At 40.7% G+C, this 15,000-nt stretch overlaps 1 protein-coding gene across 4 annotated transcripts in view; it reads right to left on the bottom strand.

Annotated features, from left to right (window-relative positions):
• Positions 1 to 14,360: 14,360 nt before the first annotated feature.
• Positions 14,361 to 15,000, bottom strand: part of Insc (INSC spindle orientation adaptor protein) — a 108,525-nt gene continuing 107,885 nt past the window's right edge. For all 4 annotated transcript variants that reach the window (XM_021166905.2, XM_021166904.2, XM_029480213.1 and 1 more), the window contains one exon: positions 14,361 to 14,755. In XM_021166905.2, the coding sequence (XP_021022564.1) occupies positions 14,627 to 14,755 (129 nt within the window). In that variant the 3' untranslated portion in view covers positions 14,361 to 14,626. The remainder of the gene's footprint in view (positions 14,756 to 15,000) is intronic.

Here is a 15,000-nt window from a genome sequence, read left to right as displayed (position 1 = left end):
TGAACAGTGCCATCCACTCTGGGGGAGGGTGTTGCCTTCTTAGGTAAGCATTGCTGAATCCACAGACCTGCTCAGAGGCACACATCCTACTTGAGTCTAGACCCAAGCAAGAAGACGATCACTATAGTATCATTTCTGTTGTCATGCTTACAGTCATAGCTGAGGAAAGACATGTAATTGAGGAAAATATGTAATAAAAATATTAAAAATCAAAAAAAAAATTTAAAACAGCAATCTTTGAGTAAAAAAAAAAAAAAAAGAAATATCCCTAATAGTGATACCATATGGATCTTTCCTTGATCCCATCTCATTGAGCATCATATTGGACTGGAACCTCAATGAAGCTTATTTGATGAATTGTCAACATGCAGGTTTTTATCATGTTTGGATATGAATAAGTAAAATCGTGATGTTTCTCTTTTCTTCTAAAGAATTTGCTACATTTCTTTCTTTCATTTTCTTTCTTTCTTCCTTCCTTTATTTATTTATTTATTTATTTATTTATTTATTTATTTATTTATTTATGTGTGTATGTATATGTGCACAGGTATGTGCTTGTGGTGGTCAGAGGACAATTTTCAGGAGTTGTTTTCTCCTTTCGTTATATGAAACTGAAGTCATCAGGCTTGATGGCCAGTGCCTTTTCCTGCTGAGCCATCTCACCAGTCCTTTCTTCTGCTCTTTACATAAATGGCATAGAACTGCTTGTATACAGCCTGTAAGACATCAAACAAAACGTTAAAGTATCATTAATGACAGAGAAACCATGGTCTCAATAACTTCTTCATCCTATCTTGAGTTAGCATGGAATATGGCATCCCTTGTTAGTTGAATATAGATGTAAGATTTTTTTTATCTTTTATTGCAAACCAAAATGGCATTTTTCATATCTACTCAGTCCTTTCCAAAAGAAAAAAAAGGGAAAGAAAAAGAAAGAAAGAAATCCATAAAAATAAAACTAGCTTTTGAGTAATTTATTTTTCTTTCTATCTAAAAGTCACTTTGTGACTCAGTTCCTATACTCTTGTTGAATATACTCTACTTCTGATAATGGTGCAAGCCTGAGTTCTCTGTGGGTCTATGGTTCAATGCACACTTACAGAACCTTCTAGCTTAGCAGAACAAAAATTACTTGATTTCCATTTTCAAAGAATGTCAGGTACTTTTAAGTTTCAAGTTGATTTTATAATTACTGAGATATATTGCTAAAATATAAGGATACAGAATAAAAATAATATACTCCTGAAAAGTCCTGGTCATATCAAAGTCATAATTTTTAATGAATTATAAACAAACATAAAATAGAAAGTGTAGACAAAACCATGAGTTGATTCTTAGAATTAGCTAATAAATTTGCAAGCTTCTGACAAATTTGAACAGGGAAGACATTTTTAAAATGATCAAAAAATACAAATTACTAATGGGTTATAATCCAGATTGGGTAGGATTTAAGAATATTAAATATTGAGTGGTTATTCTGAATTTGTGAATTTTCTGGCAATAACCAATTGAACAATTTATGAAATTCAATTCTACATAAGATGACCCAATCCAATAGTTCCTAAGTACTTTGAATTGGTACCTTAAAGCAAATCTCCAAAAGAATACGGCATGGACTTATTGATGAGTTTCAGGAATAAAATGTACATAACTTTGATGAAGACTACATCACTTTGATTCCATACCCTAAGTACAGAGGTCTATTGAATTCAAAGAACATACATATAAACTTTTGACTGCATTCATTCCATGTCATTTAAAAACTGTTGTCTTGTATTTTCTTTCTTCCTACATTTATCTTGTGTGCATATGTATACAGGATGTGTGTGGGTATGGATGTGCATAAGTGTTCATTCATCCGTGTAAATAAAGATGTAGCTGTGCCATGGCATCCTTGTGCCGTTCAGGGGACAACTTCAGAACGCTCCACCTTTTTAGCCAGGTCTCTTTGTTGTCAGCAAACTTCCCATGATTCTCCTCTCTCTGTCTCCCTATAGCAGTGCTGGATTATAGAAGCTCACACTACATGTAGAGATTTTGCATGCGTTCTGAGTGTTTGAATTCAGCAACACTTTTCCCCACTGAGCCACCTTCCTGCCCCACATTAGTTTAATCTTAGTTTTCTTAATCCACAGACACTCTTGCTCCTTCCTGCTCAACAACAACCACTCACTCCCACTCATACTCAGAGCCTTGTCATGTTCTCGCTTTTCCTTCCTTCTTATGTCTCATACTTCTCTTCAAGACTACATTTCTTCTATTTCAAATACACTCTTCATGATTTTCTTCAGCAAGATTGTTTGATATGTCTCCTAATCATCCTTTAAGTACTATTTTCCCTTACTCTAAAAAATATTTCTCTTGATGGTAGGCAGAAAAATCCTCATACCAAAGACGCCCATACTCTAATGCCTGGAATCTATCTATAGATTACATTATATGCCAATAGGGCATTCATAAGTTATAATTAGGGTTAGTGACCTTTATATTTGGAGACTCTCCTACAGTGTCCAGGTAGAGCCAACCTAATCATAAAGCCATTGAGAACACTGTCCCTAGTGAAAGACATGCTACGGGACAGGAAGAAGAGAGTTGAAGAAAATCTGAAAACCCATCAGCATGAAAAGAATTTCTGCTGCTGTCTCTGAGATTCAGAGGCCTGAGTCTAAGAACCAGAGAGAGGCCCCTAGGAGATAAGGGCTGTGCCAAGATGCCAACCAGCAAAGAGAAAAACAAACAAACAAAACAAAACAAAAAACTCCAGCTCCATAGACCAAGGTTGTGTTCAACGAGCTTGTTAATGGAGTCTTCCCAGTATGGTGAGGTACTCACAACAGTATATAACCCCAGCTCCAGTATATCTGACACCTTCTGCTGGCCTCCCAGGGCACCTGTACATATGTGGCAAATGCTTACAAAGACACACACACACACAAAGACACACACGCACACACTTTTTAAGGATCTAAAATTGCATTCTTGTCTTTCTAAGGCAACAATAAATTGCAATGGCAACTAGCGCTTTGTGTGGGCATGTATCTAGTCCACCTCAACCAAAGGCATTTGAGGGATCTTAGTCATCCGAACTATCCCATCCTGGTTCAGGGCTCTGTGTTTACATCTTTATAAATTCCCCTATGGACCCAAAGAAGCAAGTGGGATTAGATGACTCTAAAGAGACAATTGGTAGTGAACTTGCATCTAGGGGCCAGTGGACCAAGACATAAGAGGATTTTCTTTCTTTTTCTTTTTCTTTTTTTTTTTTTCCTACACAAAGGACAGAGCAATTGCTAAGCCTGGTCCTGAAAACAAGGTCTTTGTTTTGTGTGGTTACCACATGGTCTCGTCCTCTCTCTTTGGAATTTGACAAGCAAATTGGCATTTGTGTTTCTGAGACTGTCATAGAATAGTGATTGTTAATTATACCCTTGATGTCCTGCCTCATTCTGCCATGGATGTATTATGCTAAATGTGTTTAGTGAGCAAAAGATCTTAAATTTGATTTCAAGTTGCCTATCTCAGCATGCCAGTCAGACCCGCCCCAGGTCAGAGAGTTCTTGAGGGGCTGCCGGGAGTTATTCTGCTCCATAATCCCTGGTTCTAACATAGAGCAGGAAGTATCCAGAGGGTCCAGCAGATGTCAGTATAAAATTTGTGAACCTCTTTGGGTTGCATATTAACATATCAGATTACATCATCCACTGCCCTAGAAAAGATACTGAGTGTTAGCTTCGGAAACAGTCGTCTGCATGAGAATTTGTCCCTCTAACTGGTAAAAGCTCTGACCTTACATCTCAACCCCAAAGCTGGATAAGAGATGCAGTTTCCATGTTAAAGGAACTTCAGGGAATGAGAATAAATGTGAATAAAGTGTCTGTCTCTAAAACTAGATCTACTGATGCCCACTGTCTGGTTTCCTCTGTACAGCCCCACTGAGTTGATTCTCAGCACCTTTGGTCTAACCTGGAATACTGTCACTTGACAGCCATAGACAGACACCCATAGCCAGGGTTTTAAGTTATTTGGTGCTTTGTAATTAGCAAGTGACATTGCCACACCAGCCATAGGTATGTCAATATCAATATGCCTTTAATTTTTTTATTAATATTAGGATTCTTTGATATTAAGAAAATGACAAAGACTATATAACAAGTGTCTATATGTCTGCTACTTAGATTTAATAACTAGCACCATTTTACTATGGGTGATGACAGTCTTTTATTTTATTATTAATTAAATGGTCTAATATACTCCTTCCTAGTCCCAGCCTCCTCTTAGCATGGTGTAGATATTACCTTTAAGTTAATGTGTATCACCCTTGTAATTGTTTTCTGGAACTGACATAATAAAGCACTGTAAGATGGATATCTTCAGGAACAGGGATGTATCATCCTACATTTCTGGAGGCTAGGCCCTCAAGGCGACGGCAATCCCACAAAAAGAACAACAGTATCAACTAACCTGGAACTCTGGGAAATCCTAGAGACTGAGCTACCAACCAAAGAGCATATACAGGCTGGTCTGATGCCCTCTGGACATATGTAGCAGCGTCTGCCATGTCTGGCCTCAGTGGGAGAGATCAAACTTAAAATCTTGCAGAGACTTGAGTCACCAGTGTTGGGGGAGAAGGGATATAGGGGGCTGCCCTCCAGGGGCAAAGGGGAGAGGGTATGGGGGAGGAACTCTGCAAAGGGGAACAGGGAGTGGGGGCAACATTTGGGATATAAATAAATAAATAAAATTTTAAAAGAATTTGAGATAAAGGTATCTGGCAGGGCTGTGGTGGTTAATATTGTCAACTTAACAGGATCTAAAATCACCTAGGAGACAAGCCTCTGGGATGTATGTGAGTGAGGGATTGTCTACATTGGGCTGAGGTGCGAAGACCTACCCTAAATGTTGGTAGCACCATTCATGGGGGTAGGAGCCTGAAATTGAGCACAAAAGTGAAGTGAACCAAGCGCACTCACTGCTCTCTCCTTCCTGACTCTGGCCACAATGTGACAGGCTATCTCAAACTCTTTGTAGTCATGATGGACTGCACCCTCAAATTGCCAGTCAAAATAAATCCTCCCTTCCTTAAGTTGCTCTTCTCATATAGCTTGCCACATAAGCAAAGACCATCAGTAATAAAAGGGCATCCTAAGGAGGCCAGGGCCAGCTTGCAGTTTGCCATCCAAGCTCCTGGTACTTCCTTGGCTGGGTCAGCAAAAGTCCGACAATATGATACCCTTTACAGGTGAGCCTAAACGTCCCCATTCTATAAAGTTCCTATCATATTTGATTAGAGGCTCAGCTAACTGTGACAGGACTTCATATTAATTACTTACAGTTGTAGTGACCTTAAGCTCACATTCTAAGGAATTTCATCATATGAATCTCAGGGGGATAAAAGCCAACCCACACCACCATCTGAGTATTATTGCTTTCATATTATAAACTTTTCTCATCACTGTGCTATAAGATTTAATGCATTTCCAACTTTGGCATAAATAGCATTATACTGTGCCTATTTTTCAAATCCTTCTCTCTTTTTTAACCAAAAATATATTTTGAAGAAATGTTCCTATTTCCAGGACATTTATAGCATTTCATCATGTGAATTTGTCACCGTCAATCTATCTCTCTACTGAAATATAAAATAACTACACAGTTCAAAATGGCACCCAACCAGGAATAGTAAAAGCACGTATCTTTGGCATAGCTCACAGGAGCTCTTTGATTTTGGCCCTTGCTAAGACTGTGTGGCTCTAACCACTTTTCACAACCTTGCAGTGTTCGTACTTATTAAGGATGTTTCAGGCAGCAAGAAGAAAGCTCCTTCACAACTGCAAGATACTGTTAAACAAGGAAAAGGTTTTAACAGATGAATAGGTTTAAGTGTGGTGTTTTGAAAGAGTCTCTTGAATGTTAGCTGAATGCCCCGAGGTAAAGGGATAAACCTTTAGGGAGTAGGTGAAAGACCCATTTCCCTGACATCTAAGAAGATCTCTAAGGAGGAAATTGACCTCACTCTTTTTTGTTCGTTTCTCCTAAGTAGATATGTTTATTTTTTGCAGATCACAATTTGTTCATACTGGGTTGGTATGTTAACTTTTTCAATGTAGAGGAAACTAGAGTGGAGATTTGGAAGTAACATTTAATAATAGCTTTCTCATGACCCGAAGGATCATTCCACATAGTTGGGAGGCTGTGGCTGCTTGTCTGACCCTCTCTCTTTCTCCACTCACTAAATATAAAAAATGCCTGGCTAGTAAAGGCCCATGCCTCATTTATTTGAATATATTAAGCATCCCTATGTGTATTGCCAGACTGTTCAGTGTCTTTTCACATGGTTTTAAGATGTTAACACTATGAGGGTGTTACTTTTTAACTTTTTATTGATTCTTTGTGAATTTCACACTATTCAAGTCTACAAGGCTTCCAGACCTTCTTAAAGGCATGCTCCTTGACCTCACTGCTCATCTGCAGTGTGTGCTGCTCAATGTTTTTTGGTCATGGTGCCCAAGAGCTGGAAAATATAGCATGTCTGGGGAGAGTTACATTAATCCACAGCAGAGGTAAGAGGTCCAAGGACTCTGCAAGGTCATCTAAGATATAGATAAAGGAAGGGCACGCTTACAGAGAAATCACAAGGTCTCTGGTCACAGAGCTCCCAGGATAGATGAGCATACAAGGTTTCCTGGGAAGTTCTCTCCGACAAAGAGATGTCATTGCCATCACCCAGTACCACTTCTTAGATGGTGCTGTGACATCCAGATCTGAGCTCTTGCTTTTCTGAACCCTAGCAACTGGGCCTTAGAACATCAGTGCAAATCCCACTCCCTGAAGAGTCCAGGAGAAAGCTCCACGGTACTCCTAGACACTAGATGTTCATAGAAATGCTGGGGAACAAGATAGAAGGCTAAAAGGGATGTTTTAACCAAATCTTTGCCTGATGCTCTGACCATTAAAATAACTTGTTCAGGCCAAGTGTAGGGAACAAGGAAAATCTTGTGTGAATGTGTGGCTTTGACATGGGTATGACCACATCAAGGACCCCAATGTCCCAGATCCATATGAGTGATGAAGCCTTCCATGAACGAGGCCCAGATGAGGCCCTCTGGTCTGTGCGTGAATGATGAGAATGTGTGCTTTCTTTCCCTGGCAGTTTACAGTCTCAAGATTGCTCTCTATAGAGACTGCTTCTAAGGAAATTAGTTAAGCCTGCCTCCTTATTCAGCTATAAATAATAACCCTGCCTTCTTAATTATCTATATGCAATGATCCCACCCTCTTGTTCAGCTGTATGCAACAACTCACCACCCTGTTCGACTGTATATAATAAACACACCGAGTTTCTTCTCCATCAGAAAGCCAGTGTACCCAATCCCAGCATGTCTTAGTACACACACCTGTCCTTTATCCATGCCCTTGGTGCTGACAGATAGGTAGATTCCTGGAGATATGCAAGGACACCCAGCTGAGGAAATGGTTCAGGCAGTAGAGCTAAATCCCCAAAGCCCTGTGAGAAATGACAGGTGTGCAATTGAGCACCAATAATGCTAGTGCTGTAGAGGCAGAGACCGGAGGATCCTGCAGACCTGCTGCCCAGCCAGTCAAGCTAAATTGGTGAAGGATAGTGATAGAAGAAGACAACCAATCTTAGTACCTGGCCTCCATAAACATATGTATATGTGTGTCCTCCACACATATACCAGACATTCAAACAAGAAAACAAATAAAAATAGCTTATTCAAATTTTGGAAATCCTCTCAAAAGCCCTTCAAACAAAAGTGTCAAATAGAAATGAAGTTGTGAGTTAGCTGTTTGTGTGATGTGTCCTCCAGACATACCATATAAATGGATCTCCCCAGGTGGACTCCGAAATGCTTCAGAGGAATAGGTAAGTTCATTACTAAGTCTTAGCATGTTAAGATCTAAGGGATAAAAGGTTTCAAGCACCCACCCCACTCCCCCACCCCCAGCCACTGAAATTCTCAAGGGATATGTGGATTCAGAGAAAGCCCAGCCCAGTTGGGAGCAATGAGTGGGGGTTATATTGCAGAAGCTGCTCTTTATTCAGCCTTCCCTGAAGGCGGATACCCAATGAATCCACCTACAAGGCAACTCCCAGCTGTGACCTGTAGTCGCCAAGCCTTGCCCTACAGTGAGGAATGTGGTTGTTTTACTTAATGGTGGATTCTGCCTTCACTGAGACCTCTCAAGCTAGAAAGGAGAGAGGCCACGATACAGGAAGAAAATGCCAAGCTACTGTGTCCATAAAGGGATGAGAATCTTGTTTCTGCATAATGACAGAATTTAAAAACAAGCACACAGAAATTTATGGATTTTTCCTATGGACTTCCAGTTGTACTCTGAAGTTCTCCTTTGAAGGTTTCAAATCAAACGAGTCTCCCCTACCTCTGTAAATATGTGTGTGTGTGCATGTGTATGAGTATAGTGTGTGTGTGTATGTGTGTGTGTATTCACATAAAAAAATCCTCATTTCTGTTTCCATCAATCATGTAGAGCCTCCCAAACTCTCTGTAAAATATCTGAATAAAAGTCTCTATGAGGGAAATAATAAGATTATGAACATAGAAATTTCCACTGTTCCCTACATAGAGATCCTAAGAAAGAAAATTAATATTACCAAGGCTTCAGCATCTTGAAGATAGAATCAATAGTGTGCACCATCCACCTTGACTTGTCTTTGTTCTTTTGACCAAAGTTGGAGTAGAGAGAAGCTATTTAGAGATTTTTCTGGCATTAATCCGGAGTCATCAAGGGTTTCTGCTTTCATTAAGTTATATTCACTCCAATCCCATTATTTCTCTCGGAAATAATTTTCATGCCTACTTCAGTAATTTCAACAAAAATAAAGATTGTGAATAAGTAAATATGTATTAATTAACTTAGAATGTAAACTATTTTCTCAATGAAGATATGCAGATAGATATAGGAATAGGTATAGGTATGGGTATGGGTATGGATAGATATAGATCCAATTAAGTGTAGGTGTGCCTAGGACAGTGATCATCAGCTTTGGCCCAATCCTGTTTACCATTACTAGTTGAGTGTTCTTGGTAGTTTCTCTGATACTACGTGCTTATTTGTAAAAGGGAGTCAGTGAGCATTCCTGAGAGCTTCTCTAGAATCTAATGATGTAGAGACTGCACAAAGGCTGATGCAGAGCTGATGCCAGTCATAGCAGCTGTCGTAGGGTTTCTTTTGCTGAGATGAAGCACCATGACCAAAGCAATCTGGGGAGGAAAGGGTTTATTTGGTTACACTTCCACATCACTGTCCATCAGTGAAGTCAGGACAGGAACCCAAACAGGCAGGAATCTGGAGGTAGGAGTTGATACAGAGGCCATGGAGGGGTAGCTGCTTACTGACTTGCTCACCATGACTTGCTCAGCCTGCTTTCTTGTAGAACCTACGGCCTCCGGCACATAAACCGCACCTCTCATAAAGGGCTGGGCCCTCCTACATGTGAGACCAGGAAACCTGGACAGATGTAAATAGGCTATGTTTATTGAGAACTTGTTCTTAGACACTATTCTATTCACTTTCCTGTCGCTGAAACATGCAGTTATGGCTACAACCCTATGACTCAGGTAATATTTTCTTACAGATGAGGGAAGCAAAGCACAGAGAGACCTGCATCATGCCCAAAAGACACACGTAGAACCAGGATTCAAACTGACAGCATGCAGCTTTAACCCCTCTGCTTTACAGCTGATAAACCCGCTCACACCAGCTCACCACCTCCCAGTCTACATCCGAGATAATCTCTGCAATTACTCAAACTTCTTTCCCGTCCCTGAGCCATCAGTGGCCCCTCACGGTGTATCTGCTAAAGGACCGTGGCTCCAGAAAGACATCAAGCCTTTCTGGAAAGTGCTTGTTACTAAGTTCCTGCTCTCTATGTAGTTGGCCTCTGAAGTCACACAGACATGGGTTCAATCATAATCAGCATTAACTCTGATTTTTCATGTTGCTTCTTAGCATCTCCAACTATCAATCGCCTCAGCTGACATGAAGACTATAATGGGATCCGTGGTCACACAGCCTCAAAGCACTAGCAGCATGCAGAAAATGGATGGATCAGGTGCTTTTGTTGTTACTGGGACCCCAACAACCAACAAGAAGAGAAAGGATTTATTTGGCCCCTGGTTTGAGAGTGGAGCGTATCAGGCAGGAAAGGCAGGATGGCAGCACTGGCAGGAAGCTGGTCACAGTGAGTCAAAGTACAGAGAGATAAATGCTGGCTTGTAGTTTCCCTTCCCCTTCCCTCTTCCTCGTTCTCCCTTCCCCTCCTTCTCATCTGTGCACAGTGCCTGCCTGTTCTTTTTATTCAGTCTGGAACCCCAGGCCATAGGTTGCCCTGCCAGCATTCAAGATGTGTATTCGCTCCTCAGTTAAACATCTCTGGAAAACATTCTCATAGATACACCCAGAGGTGTGTTTTCTAAGTGATTTTAAAACCATTCAAGTAGACAGAGAAGATAAAACACCACAGTGGGATTAACATTAATCCAATTCTTTGGGACGAAAAATTAAACAGACCAATTAAGCTAACAGCTGCCTCCTTTCTCTTCTTTTCAGTCTCAGATTAACGTTTTTTTTCTGCCTGGGGTCTCTGTTATGACTTCCAGCCTAGGGCTCCCCAGGGGCCCAGAAGCTGATCAACCAAGCTAGTAGTCTATGGCTCAAAGAGAGTTTAAAATTGCTGAGGCTTTGAGGGTCTCACCAGTTAGGGTTCAGTCATGTCATCTTGCCTGAGGATTGTTGGGGAAAGGGTGTCATTTCTCCACATCCTGTGGTTTTGAACTCTAAAGTCTACCCAGATCCTGACTTCATTCTCTCATTCCTATTTTAAACTTTCTCACTCAAAAGATCACCTTTCTGAATAGCATTGACCTTTAAAGACACATTAAATCTTATTCTGAGTTTTTCCATTCAATATCCAACTTCCTTTTTTATTTTAGCTCCTTCTTTGAGTTACTAATAAAGCTTCCTTAATGTATAACACCATCTCTCCATACCATGAATGTATGTTGCACAAAGTCACTGCTGCAGGGACAGTAATTATTTTGAGGTTTAATACAGTCAGGACAAGGCATGACAAAGCTATGGGTTCTCTGAGGGCAGGATCTCTCACAAAGTACCTTTCAGTGGAACATGTGCTAATGTCTTTTGTATCATGGTACCTTTGAATAGGCTCAGCTTGCTCAGTAAATTCCCTTTCTGACTCAAAACCACAACTGATATTGAAAATTAGACCCATATACCCACCACTCCCAGCTTTCATTATCCAGGCAGAAAGCCAGTAAGACAGAAATGTTCTTTTTCTAGCCTGTACACTTATGGCTCTGCTGTATCATAACTGACAACTGTCTAGGTAGACCCAGAGGGGTAGAGAATGGAGTGAAAGAAGATACATCTCTGATGCTGGATGCTTCATTCTGATAAGAGAAGTTGTCTGGTAAATGAGGGCTGAGTGATTTTGATACAACCAGGTCTGTTCTCCATTGACTTCCATCCTGCTCTCTCCTCAGGGATCTGATTCCTGAATAGTCCATCATCTGGCTCTCAAAGCAGAGGACAAGACAACAGGAGACACCACTGGGAGGTCAGAATATAAGAGAGAACTCCTAGGCAACTGTTCTGCTGCCTCTCTGCCCATGTCAGGGACTGAGTCTGTCATTCCCACAGTTGCTCCCTTGACCTAGGGCAACTCGGTTATCTCAGATAACTTTGGTCCCCAAGGTTTCTAAGAGCAGTCTACTGTTAATCCCTGGTTGGCTCAACAGTCTCCTGTGGCTCCCTGAACTAATAACTCCCCAATTAGTCTTTTACTAGACTTCATTATTTGAACTGAGTTAAATTCCGTATCCACAACTCTGCCTGATATGACACACAATCACAGTGCTGCGTTGAAGATTTTCAGCATCCTATCACTCCTTTTGAATCTCAGTTTCTTTGTCTTACTGAGCAACCAGCCTGCCAAGTAAGCAGAACTTTGACCTGCAACCCAGCAAGTCTTCAATCTGTGTGTTTAGGACACAATCACTTTCTCCTGCCAACACAGGCTCCAGTTTCCTTAACAACTGAATGCAAAGTTCAGCTAAACCAGTGGTGCTCCAAGTGGGGGCCACAGTCTCCAGGGGTTCCCAAGATCCTGTTAGGAATTCTCAAAAGTCAAGGCTACTTTCATAGCTCTAAGGACTTACTTATTTACCTTGTATTTCCACTTGATGACATTACTAATGGGACACAGTCATGGTAGATAACACTGTGCATTCAAGGTTCAAGACCAAGGTACCAATGGCACTCCTATTGAATTCTGCCACACCCTCCAAGTCTGGGTAAAAATTTCACTCAGGAATAGTCTTAATGCAGTACTTGGAAATGTTAATTTTATTAAATCCTGAGCCTTTGCCCTGTCCTGTTTCAGTTTCTGGTACTCTTATTGACAAGAATGAGAACCAGACTCTAAGTATTTCCACCTTATTCTGAGATATAAAGGGAGTCACCCCCAAGGAGAAGGCAGACACATGGTTGAATTATTATCTGGACACTTTCCCACTATTTCCACTCAGAAAATAAGCAAACTATGGCTGCTAACACTGAGACATCTGGAAGACATTTTTCGAAAAGAATGAACCAAGTGTGGCTGTTCTAAAATAGATAACTGATAATATTTGTTCTAAGTAATATGAGTTGTGCTTGCAAGCATGGTAACTTCCCAGTATTTAAAGGCTGTTCTGATGAGACCAGCCATGATATTAAAAAGTCATGTGTTGCTATATGGTGAAAGGTGTTGACATCCAAACAACCATCTAATGTAATTTAATGGGATCCATCAAAAGGCTTCTTCCTGGGGCCGAAGAGATGGCTCAGTGGTTAAGAGTCCTTGTTCTTCTGGCACAGAACCTGGATCCAGTACACTTACATGGTGGCTAATAGCCATCTATAACTACAGTTCTGGAACATCTGGTCTCCATGGGCACTGCACACACATGGTACACAGACATGCACGGAGGCAAAAGAGCCATACACATAAAATAGATAAAAATCTCTAAAAATAAAAAACATTTGTCCTTAGTGTGCAAGCTTTGGACAGAGAGTCAGAGCCATTTACTTGGTGTCTGAGCTCAATTGTCTATATCTCAGCCATAAAGAGAGTATTTTTTTTATTTCCTCATCTGTAAAGTGACCTTGCCTGGCTAGAAAAAAACTAAATAAATAATATATGGGTAAATATTAATGTATTTATAAATTAATGTATAAGCTTCAAAGCAAGTGTTTGGACCTGGTAAATGGCATGCAAGTGTCTCACTACTCATTACTGTCATTCTAGGGTCTATGGAACAACAGTGGGTCTGGAAATAGAAGTTGTCACATTCATATTCCAACATAACTTACAAGCTACTGACCTCAGCCAAGTGATCCAGTAATATGATCATGTATAATAATATATCCACAAACAGTGATGAATGGCCATATGATTGTTGTGCGGAATAAAAGAGATGTTAGGTGCTTGGCCCAGGACCTGAAGCATTCTATTAACTCCTTTATATTAGTAATTGGATATTTGAGAAATCATTCTTGAACTTTATAAAATCATTATCATGGGGCAGGTGATATGGCTCAGAGGATAAAGGAACTTACCACCAAAACTGAGGACCTGAGTTGGAGCCCCGGGATCCACAAGTTATCCTTTCACACACACACACACACCATGTTACAACACAATGACATCATAACTTTCAGGTCTCACAAATGCAGTGACATTGAAAGGGTAGCTTTTTAAGGAGGTGGGGAGACTTGTTCCTGTGGTGTGAATACAGTCACCATGGTCAGTTTCAATCTGAGTGTGAGGACCCTGGACACAGAGCTGGTAAGAAATTCTCAGTCTCAGGCCACTTAGGCACCACTTCCTCCCCCGCAGCCTCCTGGGAGGACTTGTGCACCGTGTCTCAGTTCAGGACTCTCCTGCGCAGAAGGAGTGGGCTTCCTAGGGCAGAAGAAGTGAGTTTGGGTGTACTCACAAACACATTTTAAACGTCCCTATAAAAACAAGACAACTCTCTCTGGGCTTTACACAGATGGAGAAGTGCCTGCGGCATAAAACCATGAGAGGCAAAAACTGAGTTTAAAGACACAATTCAAGCAGAAAAGAAAAAATGGACATATTTCCATGATTCCATTTATTAAAGAAAAACATTTTCTTACAGTATATCTTTCAAACTGCAAAATTCAGTTTAAATTTCTCAAAAGAGTAAAACTAACTTTTAAAAAATGCTGGGCAGTTAAAATGCCCTGATTCAAAGTTGGGCCTTTTTGTTTTGTTTTGTCTTGTTTTTTTTAACAGGCAAGAATATATGCTGAGAAGAGAGAGAGAGCAGTATGAAGGGGAGTCACCTGTGACAACCTGTCATGTTAGCCTTGACACAATTCAACTTCTGCACCTAAATAGTCACAGAAGTGTGGGGGTTGGGGGTCCCCGAGGACCAGCTACTCACTGATAAAGATTCCCTTTCTATTTTGTGTAAAAAATAAATTATATATAAATAAGGAGCTGAAGAGAGCTAGCGTGGTAAGTGCACACAGTGTGCCTTCTCTCTCACGCTCACTACACAAAACTCTCCTCCATATTGCTACACAGCAAGAAGGAATCCAACAGTCGAGGCTGTACCAGCTGCTGGAAGTCAGAGTCCTGAAGGCCTTCGGGGCAGACCCCTGCCAACCGACGCAGGGCAGCCTAGGAAGAGAAGAAAAGAGAAGACACTGTCAGATGGGGTCCCCCACGTGGGTATGCGTTTCCTTTAGCTGCTCCGAGAGATGCATTTGAGAAATATGATACACTAAACAAACAATTGGATCTGATGACCTGACACTTGTCCCATGATACTTTTTTTTAAATTTTTAATATTTTTATTACATATTTTCCTCAGTTACATTTCCAATGCTATCCCAAAAGTCCCCCATAGCGCCCCCCACTTCCCT

The sequence above is a fragment of the Mus caroli genome, chromosome 7, assembly GCF_900094665.2.
Source record: "Mus caroli chromosome 7, CAROLI_EIJ_v1.1, whole genome shotgun sequence".
NCBI lineage: Eukaryota > Metazoa > Chordata > Mammalia > Rodentia > Muridae > Mus > Mus caroli.
This window is presented reverse-complemented; position numbering and strand designations above follow the sequence as displayed.